This window comes from Phodopus roborovskii, unplaced genomic scaffold (assembly GCF_943737965.1).
Source record: "Phodopus roborovskii unplaced genomic scaffold, PHOROB, whole genome shotgun sequence".
Lineage (NCBI taxonomy): Eukaryota > Metazoa > Chordata > Mammalia > Rodentia > Cricetidae > Phodopus > Phodopus roborovskii.
Genome location: NW_026125278.1, coordinates 5,374,037 through 5,389,078, shown reverse-complemented (window position 1 = coordinate 5,389,078; position 15,042 = coordinate 5,374,037). Strand labels below are relative to the sequence as shown.

Below are 15,042 nucleotides of genomic sequence, written 5' to 3'. Positions count from 1 at the left end.
GAGAGAGAGAAACAAAAGCACCCGCACAAACAAAGCCACTGTTGGGCAGGGGGCTGGGAGGGTGTCCTCTGACTTACCAGGAGCTTTCTAGACCACTCAAGAAAGCCTGGGGCATATGAGTTCTGTCATGTCTTCAAGATGCAGCCTTGGCAAGTACATATCTTGTTGTTTCCTACCCAGAAGAGCTACCGTTATTATTATTTTTTATTTGTTTGTTGAGATCAGCCTGTGCCTTACTCCGAGTTGCTCTATAGTGTGTAAAGCAGTAGGTCTTCAGACTATGCCCCGGCCTAAGAGTCTCACCTCAGGGCGGGTGATGACTTTTGCAGCTGGGTGGACATTCGAATGGCATCCCGCCTGTCTGGTGCCGCACACAGTGGCACCGGCTGGTAAATTACCACTAATGTTGTAGAAAGGGTGCCACCCTATGGGTGGGTATATCAGGGTGACTTGGGGCAATAGGGAAACAAGGGCAAGTATATGTATATGTATGTCAGGGAAACCAGCCCCAAGAGCTTAGCAGACATTCCAGACCCAGGAAAGACTGTAATCCCCTCAGCTGCCCTCCTCCTCCTCAAAGGATAAAAAAAAAAAAAAGTAGGCACTTAGAACAGCAGAGACCATGGCTCCTACAGGCCTGTCAAGGTGGAGAGCTCCCAAGCTGCCCCAGGGCTTCAGCTTAGCTCATTCTCTCCTGGTGTGGCCTGCTGGATAGAACTGACTTCCTGTTCATCCACCTTCTGCCCCTCCTGAAGGACACAGCCCTGCCCGGTTGCCTTTTCCTTGCACTGAACTGCACAGCTCGACCCTGACCCTGCAGCCTGAATCCACCGCCAGCCAGAGCAGCCTCTCTGACTTGGTTTGGTTAGTCAGCTCACCACCATAGACCACATTTCCCTCAGCCTCCCGGTTTCTCAGAATCTTTGAAACCTCTAGAACCCCCTCCCTTTTAACCCTTTGTAGTCATCCTGCAAGCTACTGTTAATGTAAAAAAAAAAAAAAGAAAGGAAGGAAGAAGGAAGAAACAGCTCTCACCTCAAAAGGGATAAAAGATAATTTATTCTGGAGCCAAATGGATATGTTCACGTCTGAAAACACCGAGTGGGGCTACCCTAAATTCCATAATCGAATATGGACTTTTTTTAAAAGGTTCTTGAAATTTTTATTGTAGCAAAGCAAAAAAAAATCATAATCATAAATCCGAACACTTTTCAAATCCATGGCTGGAAACCCCAGGCAGTTGAGTCACAGCAAAGGGAGGGGGCATCGTCTCTCGGTCTCCGATACCCCAGATGACAGACACCTTAGCTTTGGGGTAGTGGAAGCCTGCGATCTGTTAAGGTAATGACGAGGACTGGAAGTGGCCACCTAAGTCACTTTACGGGCAAGAACCTTGAAAGTGAACAACTCCATTTTCGTCCTTGGCCAGAAGCAGGAAATGTCCTTGTCCCCAGCCCCTGAGGTCCAGCAGAGAGGTCTGGTTTCTTATCAATGTCAATGTGAGCACCTCTGCCTGGAAGCGACCTATGACCAAGACTCCAGTCTTGACACTCCAGCTGATGATCCCTTCTGGTCAACAGCTCTCAGATTAGGTTTCTGGATTTTCATGGTGAGAATGGATTACATCAATTCCTCAAAGACAACTCATCTCCTGAGTGGTTTTAGCATCTCTACCCATAGACACTGTTGAGGAATGGCCCCTTCCTGATAGAATATCTCTGCCCCTCAACAGAGACATGATGTTCTAATCTACTCCAAAGCTGGGAATCACCCAGGTCGAGGAGCCAGTGTGCTTAACCACTGAGCCATCTCTGCAGCCCACATATCTAGGCCACATTTTGTTTGGGCATTCATCCATGGCTACCCCCACCTTTCTTCTGTTGCAAATAATGGTGCAGTGAATGTAGATGGACAAATAGCCTTTCAAAACCACACTTTATAATTTTCTTACAAAATGTAGGAGGTCTCTTTCTCTTTAATATCCCATCAGTGTTTGGATGGGGTGGTGGCAGTTCAGCCCTCCGGTAGCATGATGATGAGGAACAGGACACAATTGCAGAGACACTGTGGCTTGGGACGCATTTGCAGACACACTGCAGCTTGGGCCCCACGGGCGTTCGTTTCTATAGTCATCCTGGGAGTTTGGAGCCAACAGTGAAGAGCATTCAGGTCAACAGTCAACCCTGACAGATGGAAGGGAAACCCGAGTCCTACTCCTGTGGGCGGAGACCTGAGGGGCAGGAAGACCCTGGAGCCTGTGGCAAAAGGCTCTGGAGAGCTCTGGCCACAGCATCTGAACTTTACCTCTCTTAGTTGCAGTCAGTGAAACTGCATCAAGCCAGTTGCTCTTGTCAGAAACCAGGCTGCTCTTAGCACTCCATCTGGCTCACTCTGCCTGTCCAAGTATGTCCTGATTATCCATTCCGCTACTGCACCTCAATTAAAGTCACCTCTCTCTCTCTCTCTCTCTCTCTCTCTCTCTCTCTCCCTCCCTCCCTCCCTCCCTCCCTCCTCCACCTCCGTCCCTCCCTCTGTCTCTCTTCTTCTCTCCCTCCTCTCCATCTCTCTCTCACACACACACACACACACACACACACACACACACACACACACACACCAAAACTACCACAGAGTCCTCACTGGAGTCCCCACCACGCTTCTACTTGCCTAACCCATTCTCACCACAGCCAGAGTGACTTTGGAAACATCCGTGGGTTTAGCGGGACCCACAAAAAGACATTGCACTTTGTATTCCATCTGCAGGGCCCTGCACGGCCTGACCCTTCTAGACCCTTCTAGACCCTGTCCAGTCATGTCTTATACGTGTAGCCCATCTCCCCCTTACCATCCCTCTTGCATGGACTTTGGTATGGTTCTTCTGTGCACACTATTCCTCTGCACCAGAAACGGCCAAAGCTCAGCTGCCCTCGGACGTAAATGACTCGTTCAGCGTAAGTTGGAGGTGCCCCTTGTCCTCACCACTAGAGTGTTAGCCACCTGAGGGCAGGACCACAGTGCGTTACTAGCTAGCCATTGTCTAGCCACCCACATGAAGACCTTTGTGCGTGTAAGCAACCTACAGATATTTAGCAACCCTGAATGGACTGATGAACAGGTAAATGAAGGAGATCACGGCACTGCTGAGGGCCTGGAAAGAGGCCCGGGGCACGTTTCTGTGACAGACCAGGCGCCCAAAGTTGGCCTTGTCCTACCTCCACAGCCAAGAAACCTGTGAACCTCTACACTGTCCATGACGGGGCTGTCCACACTATCCAGAGGTCACCCTTCTACAATGACATCATTCTCACTATCGGGGGATGGAATGTGGCCATCTGGAAGGAAGAAGTCATGGTAAGTTGCCTGCAGAACTGAGTGGGCGGGTGTGTCTTTGTCACTGAGAAAGGCATTGGGAACAATGGCTGTCCCAGCACATCATGCCTATGGGGCACTTCCCAGAGAAATGAGGACAGATGGTCTGGCTCCTGCTTGTCTTTGAAAACACAGCCATGTGGCCTTCTTTCTAGAGAGGGAGTGAACAGCACAGCAGGCCCTTGTTCCCTGGAACCTCATAGCGCCTTTTCCTCACGATATCTACTGCGCTCAGCTCACCCGACACACGGCTTGCCTCCTTGTAAAGCTGGGGCCCTGATGACCTGACGAAGTCCAGGGGATGGCTGCGCGTGTGTCCACTTTGCTCCCACACCAGCCGCATGTTGGCAGGTTCAGGAAGTTGGCATTTGTAGACCGAGGGCCCAGAGACCGCAGAGCACTGCTTGTCCAGACACATGTGTGCACTGGTAAGGTCGGGTCAGGGTTGAGAGACAGGCCCTGCCAGACAGGAGTCAGACTGCCAAGACAAACAAATAAAAAAAAAAATTAAATCCAGTGAAGCAGGGCGGGGCAAACCTGTTCTTTTTTTTTTTTTTTTTTTTTTTTTCAAACGAGAGAGACAGAGGCAGAGAACACATGTGTATCACGACTGGAATATACATGTTCTTTCACCAAATAACGCCCCCTTTGCATATTTAATTTATGCAAGTAATTTTAAAAGGAAATTTGTGATTTGTACACAGGGTGTCACTTTATAAAACTGAAAGCTACTTAAATCACCACCACTAAACTTTCTATTAATAAATATGGGCTTTATTTGTCTTGTTGTTGTTTGCTTTTACAATGAGGAAGTTTTTCCAGTTAGAAAAAGAAAATTGTGGCATGATTTTCAGAAGACTGGCAGGAACTAAAGAACAGGTCACCCACCGAGACCAAAGGCTGAGAGAGAGAGTGGAGATGCAAAGGCCTGGAGGCACCGAGTGGCCAGGCCTGGGCAGCCTTCTCCCCACCCCACGCTACAGGGTTCCCTGTGCAGGGCTGTGGACTTGTGAGAGGCAATCCCATGCCTTGCTTTAGCCACTGGAAATATAAGGGACACTTGGATGTAGTAGCTCATGGGTAGATGGAGAAGACAGTAGAAGGCATGTCCAATCACAGCTTTGCCAAGTTAGCACATCATCTCATGGTGGAGAGGAGATGCCGAAGGTGTGCGGGCTCTGCTGGGATTGGATTGACAGCTGCCTTCGTGACTTTTGTGTAGCTGTGACGAAAGCACCTTAATAATAGCTTAAGGCAGGAAGGGTGTTTTCTGTTTCCTGACTGACCCGTGCGTGGTTGTGCAGCTCGTGCAGCTCAGTTGACCCTGGTCCCAGGCTGAAGCAGCAGCAGGCAGAAGGAGCTGCTCACAGGAAGTAGAGGCGCAGGACCAGGATCAGGTGTAGGCAAAGGCATGACCTTCCTCCAGCTGGGCCCCAAGAAATTCAGCAGCTGGGCCCCAAGAAATTCAGCAGCTGGGAACCAAGCATTCGCCACATGAGTCTGTGCGGGATGCAGACGAAAACCTTAACACTCACCTTTCTGTTTGCTACTTATGGACACCATACCGGGACTCAGGCAGCAAGAAAAAGTTAGAGGAGAAACTTCTTACACTTACACTCTCCTTATGCCTGCTGTCCACAGAACCTCATAGAAATAGCAATCCTGAGCCCTGAGTTTAGTTGTTGACGCACACCTTTAATCCCAGCACTCGGGAGGTAGACGCAGGCGGATCTTTGTGAGTTCCAGGCCAGCCTGGTCTACAGAGCTAGTTCCAGGACAGGCTCCAAAGCAATACAGTGAAACCCTGTCTCAAAAAGCCAAAAAAAGAAAAAAAGAAAGAAAAGAAAAAGAGAAAGACAGAGAAAGAAATAGCAATCCATTCCATTAAGAGGCAACTGGGTTATCAGGACTTTCTGAAGCCAAACTGGAAGGTTCAATCTTTCAGTCTTTCCTAAAAAGAGACTAAAACATGAAAGAAAAAAGAGGTTACTTATAAAAATAAACGGGAGAGAAAATAACTTGTCCAATGTAAAAAACCCACAACATTGCTGGCAAGACGGCTCAGTGGGTAGAGAGTAGAGAAGGGACTCTACACAGGTGTCCGTGGGCGTCCACCCGAGCCTTGTGGCATGTGGCATGCACCACTCTCTGTCATCTGTGTCTGTCTGTCTGCCTGTCCCATTAAAAAATAAATAAAAATAAAACCCAAAAACAAAAGGAAGTAAGAATTCCCAGGGGGTTAAACTTAGGGTTAAGTAATCTTGGCCAGCTGATGTGTACTTAAAAAATTAATCCTTGTGAATCTCCCTTGAGTCACAGCAAACGTTCTCAACGTGCCTTTTAAACTTGTGTTTAGACTGGACCGCTGCTTCAGACATGCTGCGCACCAAAAAGGTACACGGCAGGGCACTGGTCCCTGACAAGGCCCGGAGTATTCTACATCGGCCGAGAGGATGGATACGTCGACATCTGGGACCTCCTGGAGAAAACTCATGAACCAGCCCAGTCTCAGAACATCTGCATCACCATGATCACCTACATCAAACCCTGGACCTTCTCCTGTACGTTCATTCCAACCCATGGAGCACCTGTTGCCTGTTGCATATGGAGGCGCTAGATGGCTCTGACTTTTACTAGAAAAGCCCCTACCCCGTCCCACACACCCCACCGGTCCTTCCGGTCCTCCTGCCCCTCTTCCTGTCTTCCTTTCCCTCCCTCCCTTCTGTTCTCCACTCTTGCCTGTGTTTCTCCAACAACATTCCCGTCTTTCTCTCCGTCTTACTCTGAAACTCTGGGAGCCCCAAAGCTTCCCTCGCTGTTTGGGCTCAGCAGCAGCAACTTCTCAGACGTCAGCTAAGGTCGGGTGGAGGCCTATCTTGAACCACAGAATGGAAAGCTTCCATCTCAGCCCAACTGAGCTGCCCTAAAGTTTTGCTGCTGGTTTGCTATTTCTTTTCCAGAAATGTTGAGTTATGTTTCTTGGTCAACTTTCCAAATGTTATGTACTTTAGTGATGCTTCCAATGACCGTGTCAAGCAAGTCCCTTCATGGGAGCACACGATTCTCTAGGGTTACATAAGCCTTCGTATCTGGTTTATGTATGAGTAAACAGCAGTATACTACCACAGAAGCATAAATTCTGCATAAATAGAAAAGTGATTTATTTCCTTTGGATTTTTTTTTTATGATTTTCAATTTGTTTTTTGTTTGGCTCAAATAATATTTTCTGTGTAACTCCAGTAAGCCTGTCTTTACTGGAAGAACTTTCCCTTTGTTTCCAAAAGTCTATAGGCACAAGATTGTCTCTAGGCTTTCTTTCCTAGAAACACCCCACCCCAAGACTCAGGCTTCAGGATTTCTAGACAGTCTTAGTCTGGTTTCCAGTTAGCCATGAGGCACGGCCAAAGCATGTTTGTTTTCCTAGCCTGGGAACAGAGCTTTGTACCTGCAGGGTTTTAGTGTAGGACTCAGCAATTTGAACCAAACCTCCTAAAAAGGGGAAGGGAGCACAGAGACAGAGAATTAGCATGCTCACACACATTGTCTTGTCATAGGAAAACCACGGTTTGGGCTGTGTTTGGGAAAGTCAGCTTTTGGTGTGTTGGCTGAAATGGGCTTCATGGATCAGAACCCTGTGCTATCCCTGCTCTCCTAAGGCCACGGAGAAAATGAGCTATCAGCTCCTGTCCTTATACAGACACCGGAAGAGAGAGATTTGGGGTTGGGGAGGCTGACAAAGACTCGGAGTTTTAGCTTTCATCTCATCAACTGGAAAACACGACTTGCCCGTGTTTGCATAGTCCAGTCGTGAGCACACGATGGAGTTGCCAGGAGCTTGGCAGCCACAGCAGGTCCTTCGGGAAACCACAAACAACCCGACTTTTGTGTTCAACCTCTTTAGATGACTTTCTGTTTGCAGAATTACCACCACCCCCCGCCATTTTTTTTTTTTACCTTTCAGCTAAGCAGCAGTTCATAGCCATAGCTGATTACTACGGAACACTGCATATCTTGGAAATCCCTTGGACATTAAGCCACCCTTCCTTTAACGAGGTTAGTAGTCTCGGCTTTGCCGTAGCACACTCGTGGAAGTCAGGGAACAACTTGCAGGGGTTGGGTTCTCTCCTTCTACCACGTGGGTAGCAGGGATTGAACTCAGGTCAGCAAACTTGGCAGCAATCACCTTACCTGCCAAACCATCTCGCCAACCTTTGGGGGCATACGTTAAAAGTGTGTTTAAAATGTTGGCACTTCTGTTTTACAAGAGAATGAGAAACTTGTGCCATTTTAAATAATAAGAGAATATGTTATCGTATGAATTAGATAGCTTGAAGCTAAGGAAACTAATCAAACCTGAGATGGGAAAGAAGTCGAATGAATGAAGTGCAATCTGGGAAAGTCATTATTTTCAGACTGTAACTGAGTTTTAGCTCTGTCTCTACAGTGTCATCCTCCCCTTCTGTTGTTCACATCTCTCCATCACCCTTCCTAACCTCTGCATGTTGCTGGCCCTGCTTCCGAACCGCAATGCTCTGCCCCCTCCAACCCTTATGCTCACCACCGAAGTGTTGCAACCAATACTAAGAATGAAGGCATAAAAGGATTGATGAATGAAAAACATAAGTATATATGCACTCACATTAATTATACAGGTTGCAGCCTATGAGTCCCAGCATCAGGCTAGTTCCTAACAGGTACCATGCTTGTGCAGATTGCCTTTCCCAAGAGAGGTCTCGGTTGCATCCCTGCCAATGCCCATAAGCCTGCATGCTAAGCCCTCTGGGGGGGCTGGGAATTCAGCTCTGCTTCTAATCCCTTTAAAATCTCCATAGAGGGCTGGAGAGATGGCTCAACCATTAAAGGCTGGGCTCACAATCAGAAATAGAAAGTCTCCATAGCTATCATCTGAGTTTACTGAGTTCAACTGAGGGCATGCAACTTCAGTCTCCAAAGTAAGAAGAAAGAAAAGAGGAGACAGCAAATTCCTAAATCTCTCTACTATACCAACTGAAAGATTTTGCAGCTCTCTCCTTCCAACCATAATGGCGAACCTGCAAGTCACAGGGGCCTGAGTGTAATAAGCACAGGAGCATGCACATGGAGCTAGCTTCCCCGGCCTGCAGGCACACCTCCAATTCACACCTGCCTAAAGGACGAGAAGCATTCTATGGTGGTTCTTCTGCTCATGTGGTTAAGAGAGTGGTTGTGAGGTCCTGGTCAGTTGGAGCTGGGAGATGCGGTGGGAAAATCCCAACCACAGAGCAGCAGGCATTCTAACAGAGCCTTGGGCGTCCCTGTGTGGTTAAGCTCATCACCTACCTTTGCTTCTGGTAGGTATCGAGTGTGAACTACTACTTTGAAAGAGAAGTCAGGCATCTGGAATATGTCCAGCAGCGCAAGATTGTCCGTGACCAAGAAAAGAGAGAAATAGCCCTGGAAATGGCAAAGAAGAAAACTGTGAGTGAGATTTCGAGAAGGAGACATGTCTCCTCCTCCTCCCAGTGGGAAAGAGTCACTCGGCTCACCCCACTGAGTCCTGTGTGCTCTGTGGCTCTCTGCTTTTCCCTAGGAGACTCCAGTGGGCATTTCTCTGATTGCCTAGACCACCATAAGTGACAGCTATCTGTTGAGCATATAGTGGGACCCTATCCCACGTTTATCTGTTATTGCATGTGAGTGGGTTCGGGTGGTAAGTCTGTACACAACTCACACCTATCTGGAGGTCAGAGGACAATTTATGAGAGTCAATTGTGTGTCATGAAAGTCTCAAGGAAGGAGCTCACATCATCAGGCACTCTGCCCAGCCAGCCAGCTCACCATCCCTGACACACAGTGAGATTCTGCCCAAGCCATCTTTCTGTAATTTCCTATAGTTCCAAAGTCCTTTCCTGGAGATACAAGGTCCACAGGTAAGTGCTTTCATTACATAGAATTTCTATGTCTGGGGAGCGTTGCATCAAAACAGGCCATACAAAAGTCAAGGCGTGAGCTGGCCCCCAACTTGGCTGAGCTTTGGCTGTCTTGTCTAGAAATCACTAGAAATCACTACCTCTGGTGATTGCTGGAAGGCTTTCCACTAAATAACATGACCACCCGCACCAAATGGTTGTTACACTAACTATGGAAGCAGAGAGATGCTTTCCACTAAATAACATGACCACCCACACCAAATGGTTGTTACACTAACTATGGAAGCAGAGAGATGCTTTCCACTAAATAACATGACCACCCACACCAAATGGTTGTTACACTAACTATGGAAGCAGAGAGATGCTTTCCACTAAATAACATGACCACCCGCACCAAATGGTTGTTACACTAACTATGGAAGCAGAGAGATGAGAGAGAGGTGTTTTTTATCACACCATGATGGGTAGTGCTGTGATCTCTGAAACAGAAGAGGAGAACATGCCCATCTTCCACACAGCCGGACAGAGGAATGTGACACTCTGCAGGCCCACTCTCCTCCTCCTCGGCCCTTCCCTGAGGGACAGGAGTTCTAGGGCTGGTTTTCTGTCATACACCAGAATTGGGGATTACATGCGCTATAAACTGCTCTTCTCCTGTTCCCACTGGAGTCACCTGGGTCTGTAACCGTGTCTCCTGGTGGCTTGTCTCCTCCCTTGCCTCTTTGTCACCACAGTTTCCCAATGACCCCACCCTCTTCACAGCCAAGCATATAGCTTCCTCCAAAGTCAATTTCTAGGTGAGAACCCAGGTCCCTAAGAAAAGCAATAGCAAGAGGCTACTTCAAAGATGTGCATGCATCACTCACTGACAGCCACGCAGTCATACAATCAAAGCGGAGGGCTGGCTCATTTCAAAGAACACCCTTGGTTGCGACAACATACAGTGATCCCAGCAAACTGACCTCCTGTCTGGTCCCACTGGCACAAATGAATTGGTGGAAGTTTTGTTTGTTTGTTTGTTGTTGTTGTTGTTTGGGGGGTTTTGCACACTCACAAACACCGGCTTAAGTGCTTCAGTGTGAGGCACTGTGTCACTCTCCACATCAGCAGTTTATCCACCGCTACAAATCTAAGTACCAAGCAGGTCTGCAAGCCAGCACCCTGCCTCCAGTCCGCATGAGGAAATGCAGAGAGAGGAGTCTGCTTGTCTGCAGCAGGCTCTACAGCCACAGTTCCCACCCCTTCCACAGGGTCACCTAAGGCCACTGGGAGACGTAGACATTCACAGTGCAATGCATAACCTTAGCAACACTACAGTTATGAGGTAGCAACAAAGATAATTTTATAGTTGGGGGGGGTGGCCCTCACCACAGCATGAGGAACTGTATTAAAGGATCGCAGAATCAGGAAGGTTGAGGACCGCTTCTAGGGCAGGCCGCCCCCCACTCCCCAACTTCCCCAGCACGTCAGACTGCCCTCTGGTCCACCTGTTCTACACTCCCACAAACGCCTTCCAGAGAGAAGCCAGCTGTCCTTAAACCAGCTCCTTGTCCTTCCCCTTGGGTTTTCAAGCTATCTGTGATTTATAGTGCTTGTCTCCACCTAGAGAGTCTATAATAAGACAAAAGAGCAGATGGAGGCTGAAATGAAGTTGGAATATGACAGCTACTTGGAGCTCGAGAAAGCCGTCCTCTTCAATCTCGGCATAGTCAAGGTCTCGGATAAGGTGTCATACTTGGATATGATATAGCAAAGATTCTGGAAGATGGTTCCTGGAGTGACTCTCTTGATCTCCCCTCTTTTTTATCAATTGTGTTTTATCCAAGGTTTTATATATATATATACTGATCCACATATATAGGTTTATTTGTAAATTCAGGCTTTTATTTCACTGGCATTAAACCAATTAAATTCTGTCATGTTTATCTCAATCTCATGCTGAGCTTTATTGAACTGTGTGCAGAATGTGGTCCTTTTTAATAAGAACATCTTTATTTTCCTATAGTGGTATTACCCAGCTTCAGACTGCCCCCCGCCCCCCAGGCCTGGTCATGCAGAAGCCCTAATTCCAGACAGAAACAGAAACCAGACTGCGTTTCTCCCCAACACATTACTTTTGGTCCACCTCTCCAAAAGAAATGTGTTCCCCCAAGCCAGAGAACAGATGGTAGGTGTTATAGTTTAAAAACCACCTCAAAGAGAAGTCATACCACACAACAGGTCTCACATAGGCAGTTCATTAGAATTGGAGAGAGAAGGGGCAGACGACGGGGGGGGGGGGGGCGGCGCAGAGATGGACGGGTCCCTAAGAACAAGAGTGGTGGAAGAGAAAGAGAGAGAGAGAGAAAAAGAGAGAGAAAGAAGGGAGGGGGAGGGGAGGGGCCCTTTTTAAAAGGAACACAGTGAATGTGCACATGTGGTGCTCTCAGTGGCTGCAGCTGAGGGCGTATCCTGTCAGGACCCCAAGGGCAGGCCAGCACAGACGCCTGAAAACTAACAGTAGGGCCATGTTGTAAACACAGTATTAGCCAACTGAATCCAGAAATGTATTTTTAGAAGGATAACATGGGAAGAGCCGGGTGGATGTATCCAGGAAAACAAAGATTGATTTAACAGTAGAAAAAAAGAGTCAAAGATTGACTGAACAGAGGAATTGTAATGCTGGTACGCACAGAAAACATTTGCTAAAAATGCAACATTCATGGCACCAGCCCATTCTTAGCAACTACAGAGAAGACCTTCTTTACCCAGTGAAGGGCATCAGAACGCACCCTTGCGGCAGCTGTCTTACAGTGACTTTTCTATTGATGCGATGAGACGCCACAACCAAGGCAGCTTATTGAAAGAGCACATTTAATTTGGGGCTCGCAGCTTGAGGGGGTTAGAGTCTGCGACCACCACGCCAGGGAGCATGGCAGCTGGCACTGGAGCAGTAGCTGAGAGCCCCTCTTGAGACACAGCCATGAGGATACAGAGTTCCAACAGAGCCACACCTCGTGATCCTCCGCAAGCAGTTCCAGCAACCAGGGACCCAGTGATACAAGCAGAAGAGCCTAGTAAGCCATTCTCCTTAGAGGCACTACAAGGGTAAAGCTTTCCTCCAAGGTGTGGACGGCACCCCACTCATTTAACTAGTGCAGGTACGTGCACTGCAGGAAAGCGTGGAATCCCAAGGTGATGCTCCCGTCACCCTGCCCAAGGAGGGTGTGGGGGGATTAACAGAAGGGCTAAGCCGGAAGGATCCGATCCGCTTTCCTTTAGGAAGATAAGGAATGGATTAGAGAGGAGAGCCACCTAGCCAGAAACCCTCTTAGGAGGTGGTGATGATAGTTGAAGGTGAAAGACTAGAAGGCCTTGGATGTAAAACGTTGTGTTAAGACAGAACTGAGAGGCTCACAGAGTGGGAAGGGAAGACACAGAGGGGCCATAGGTTATAACTCAGGTTAATGGAGGGAAGGAGACTGTCAAGTCAGCCAGAGACGGGCGCTTACCCGCCTGCGTGCCCTTGGACAGATGACGGAGCTCTGTGAGAGCATCATCCAACCAGCTGGAAGCCACATATTTGTCAGCATACGGGGTTTGGAGTTTATTGTTGTTTAGAACAGCAAATCACCTGCCTGGTCTTGAACTCTCAACCAGCCTGCCTAGAACTTCATCCAGGGAGCTTGAACTGCTCAGTGAGTGTGCCTGTCAAGCACTTCACCGGGAGGTGACATAGATCTGGGAAAGATCTGTACCTGTGGAGGGAGAGGGGAGAGGATGTAATACAGACAGACAGACTGCACCTCAGTCACCCTAGCATCATCTCAGTTACACACTGTTCCTCCCTTGGACGCCCCCACGGCACAAGAACTCAGGCAAGCTCAGCAGTGCAATGAGCTCTCTCCGAGGCTCTTGGATCCCACCAGCTGACACCCCTTTCTCTGGCTCAGACCCTTCATTTAGCAGGTGACAGATCTGCTGAACCCCAGCAAAGAACGCAGTTGGGCTGATAAAGCTCTAAGTAGGCACTGCAAACGTAGAGACAGCTTGTGTGCAAGAGATGGAGCTAAGTGATGCTCCTCCCCAGAGTCCCCAGAGTCCTGCCTCTGTCCCTGCTGTTGGTTCCTCCCCCGCCCCCGCCCCCCACCCCTCCTCCTGTATTGTAAATCACAATCACAATCTTTTTCTGTCCTCCCTGCCTTACAGTGCTCTACATCCTAGCAGACCTGAACTTGTCACCTTAGACAAGCTGAATTGTTCCCTAATCTTAGTTAAAGGGAAATTCTCGTACACCCCGTCTCCTCCCTCCCTCCCTCCCTCCCTCCCTCCCTGCAAGCTCTTTGTGTGTACACGTGTGGTGTGGGGGAGGGGTGCATACTCACACTGTGTGTGTACATCTGCATGTCCATTTGTTCACATGGAGTCTAGAACATCAGGTGTGCTGTTCTATCACTCTTTACCTTATCTAGCTTTCTTCATTCCTTTCTTCCTTTCTTTTCCAGAACATAACACATTACTCAGTAACTAGTCACCCAATATGTGGTTATTAGATTAAATGTTATTATCATTCAGCTTTACAAATTGCTTTCCGCTCACCAAGAAGTGTGTAATTAAGCCAGGATATTTTCAGGCCCACAGATAAGCACATCATTTGCGTGCACTTTGGATGAAAAGGCAATTAGCCCCCGAGGACTGTGGCCATGTCCTTTGCAGGTCTGCAAACCCACAAATGTAGTGAATAATTAACAGTTCCCTGTGCCCTTCTGCCCCTGAGCACGGGCAGCAGTAGGTGACATTCTGCCCTGTTGCTAGGCTGCCAATGCCAGGGCAGTTACTAGGTAACTGAGCTGGGTCCCCATCAGGAAACTGAATCTCAGTGAAGGGCAGAGTAAAGCCTGTCTGGTGAATTTGCTTCACGCATGGCTGCTGAGCCGTTTTGAGGACCAGTGGGCAGAATCAGCCTGGGCATTCGACTGAGGAAGAGACAGCAAAGTGCCAGTACAGTTGTTTCAAATGTCATCTCATTAACGGACATGACTTGAGTACTGACAAGTAATGTGTGTGTTTGTGTGCTTTATAAAAATAAAATGTTGCTGGGCATGGTAGGGGTTGTTTGCAATGCCAGCACCCAGGAGGCAAAGACAGACTTGATGTAAGTTTGAGTTCAACCTGTTTTACACAATGTGACTCTGTCTCAAATATATATGTATTATTTCTTAGGTGCACACACACACACCCTAAGATTTAAATCAGAAAAGAGGCTGTGTTCTTCCTAGCGAGAACTCAGAGAGAGACAATTGGGAAGAGGAGGAGGAGATGGAGGGGGAAGGGGAGGTGGTGACCGCCTCTTGGACACGAGGCAAAGGAATGGCTACATGAGCTACTGCAGCTCGAGGCAGCTAGAATGGGCACATGGCCACCTGTGCATCAGCACAGAAATATCTGTCTAGCGAGGAGAGGAGATGCCCAACTGTTTGAGGTTTGGGAAATCAGCCGGGTACCTCACAGCAGCAACTGCTATGGAGTGCTTCGAAAACCTGTGTTGTTTTTGGCTGCTCACACACAGCCCATTGTTTCTGGCTCCTGCTCTTCTTGTAGGAGGTCCCCACATTTTGGTCAGTCTAGGGGGAAGCAATAGGAGCAGCTATGAGGGGGTGGCTTCCTGCGCTTTTCCTGTTTCCTTACACGGGAGGAAACCCTAAACCTCAGGGCAGGAAACCATTGCCTCCCACTTCAGCTCCCTCGTTTGCATACCCAAAGTCAAAGCTGACTGATCTAAGCG

At 48.3% G+C, this 15,042-nt stretch overlaps 1 protein-coding gene across 1 annotated transcript in view; it reads left to right on the top strand.

Annotated features, from left to right (window-relative positions):
• Dnai3 (dynein axonemal intermediate chain 3) overlaps window positions 1-11,122 on the top strand; it is a 53,697-nt gene extending 42,575 nt beyond the window's left edge. Inside the window, exons 18-22 of the mRNA XM_051194863.1 lie at window positions 3,221-3,351; window positions 5,726-5,930; window positions 7,331-7,422; window positions 8,704-8,826; window positions 10,885-11,122. Coding sequence (XP_051050820.1) covers window positions 3,221-3,351; window positions 5,726-5,930; window positions 7,331-7,422; window positions 8,704-8,826; window positions 10,885-11,028 — 695 coding nt within the window. The 3' untranslated portion in view covers window positions 11,029-11,122. The remainder of the gene's footprint in view (window positions 1-3,220; window positions 3,352-5,725; window positions 5,931-7,330; window positions 7,423-8,703; window positions 8,827-10,884) is intronic.
• The last annotated feature ends 3,920 nt before the right edge of the window (window positions 11,123-15,042 follow it).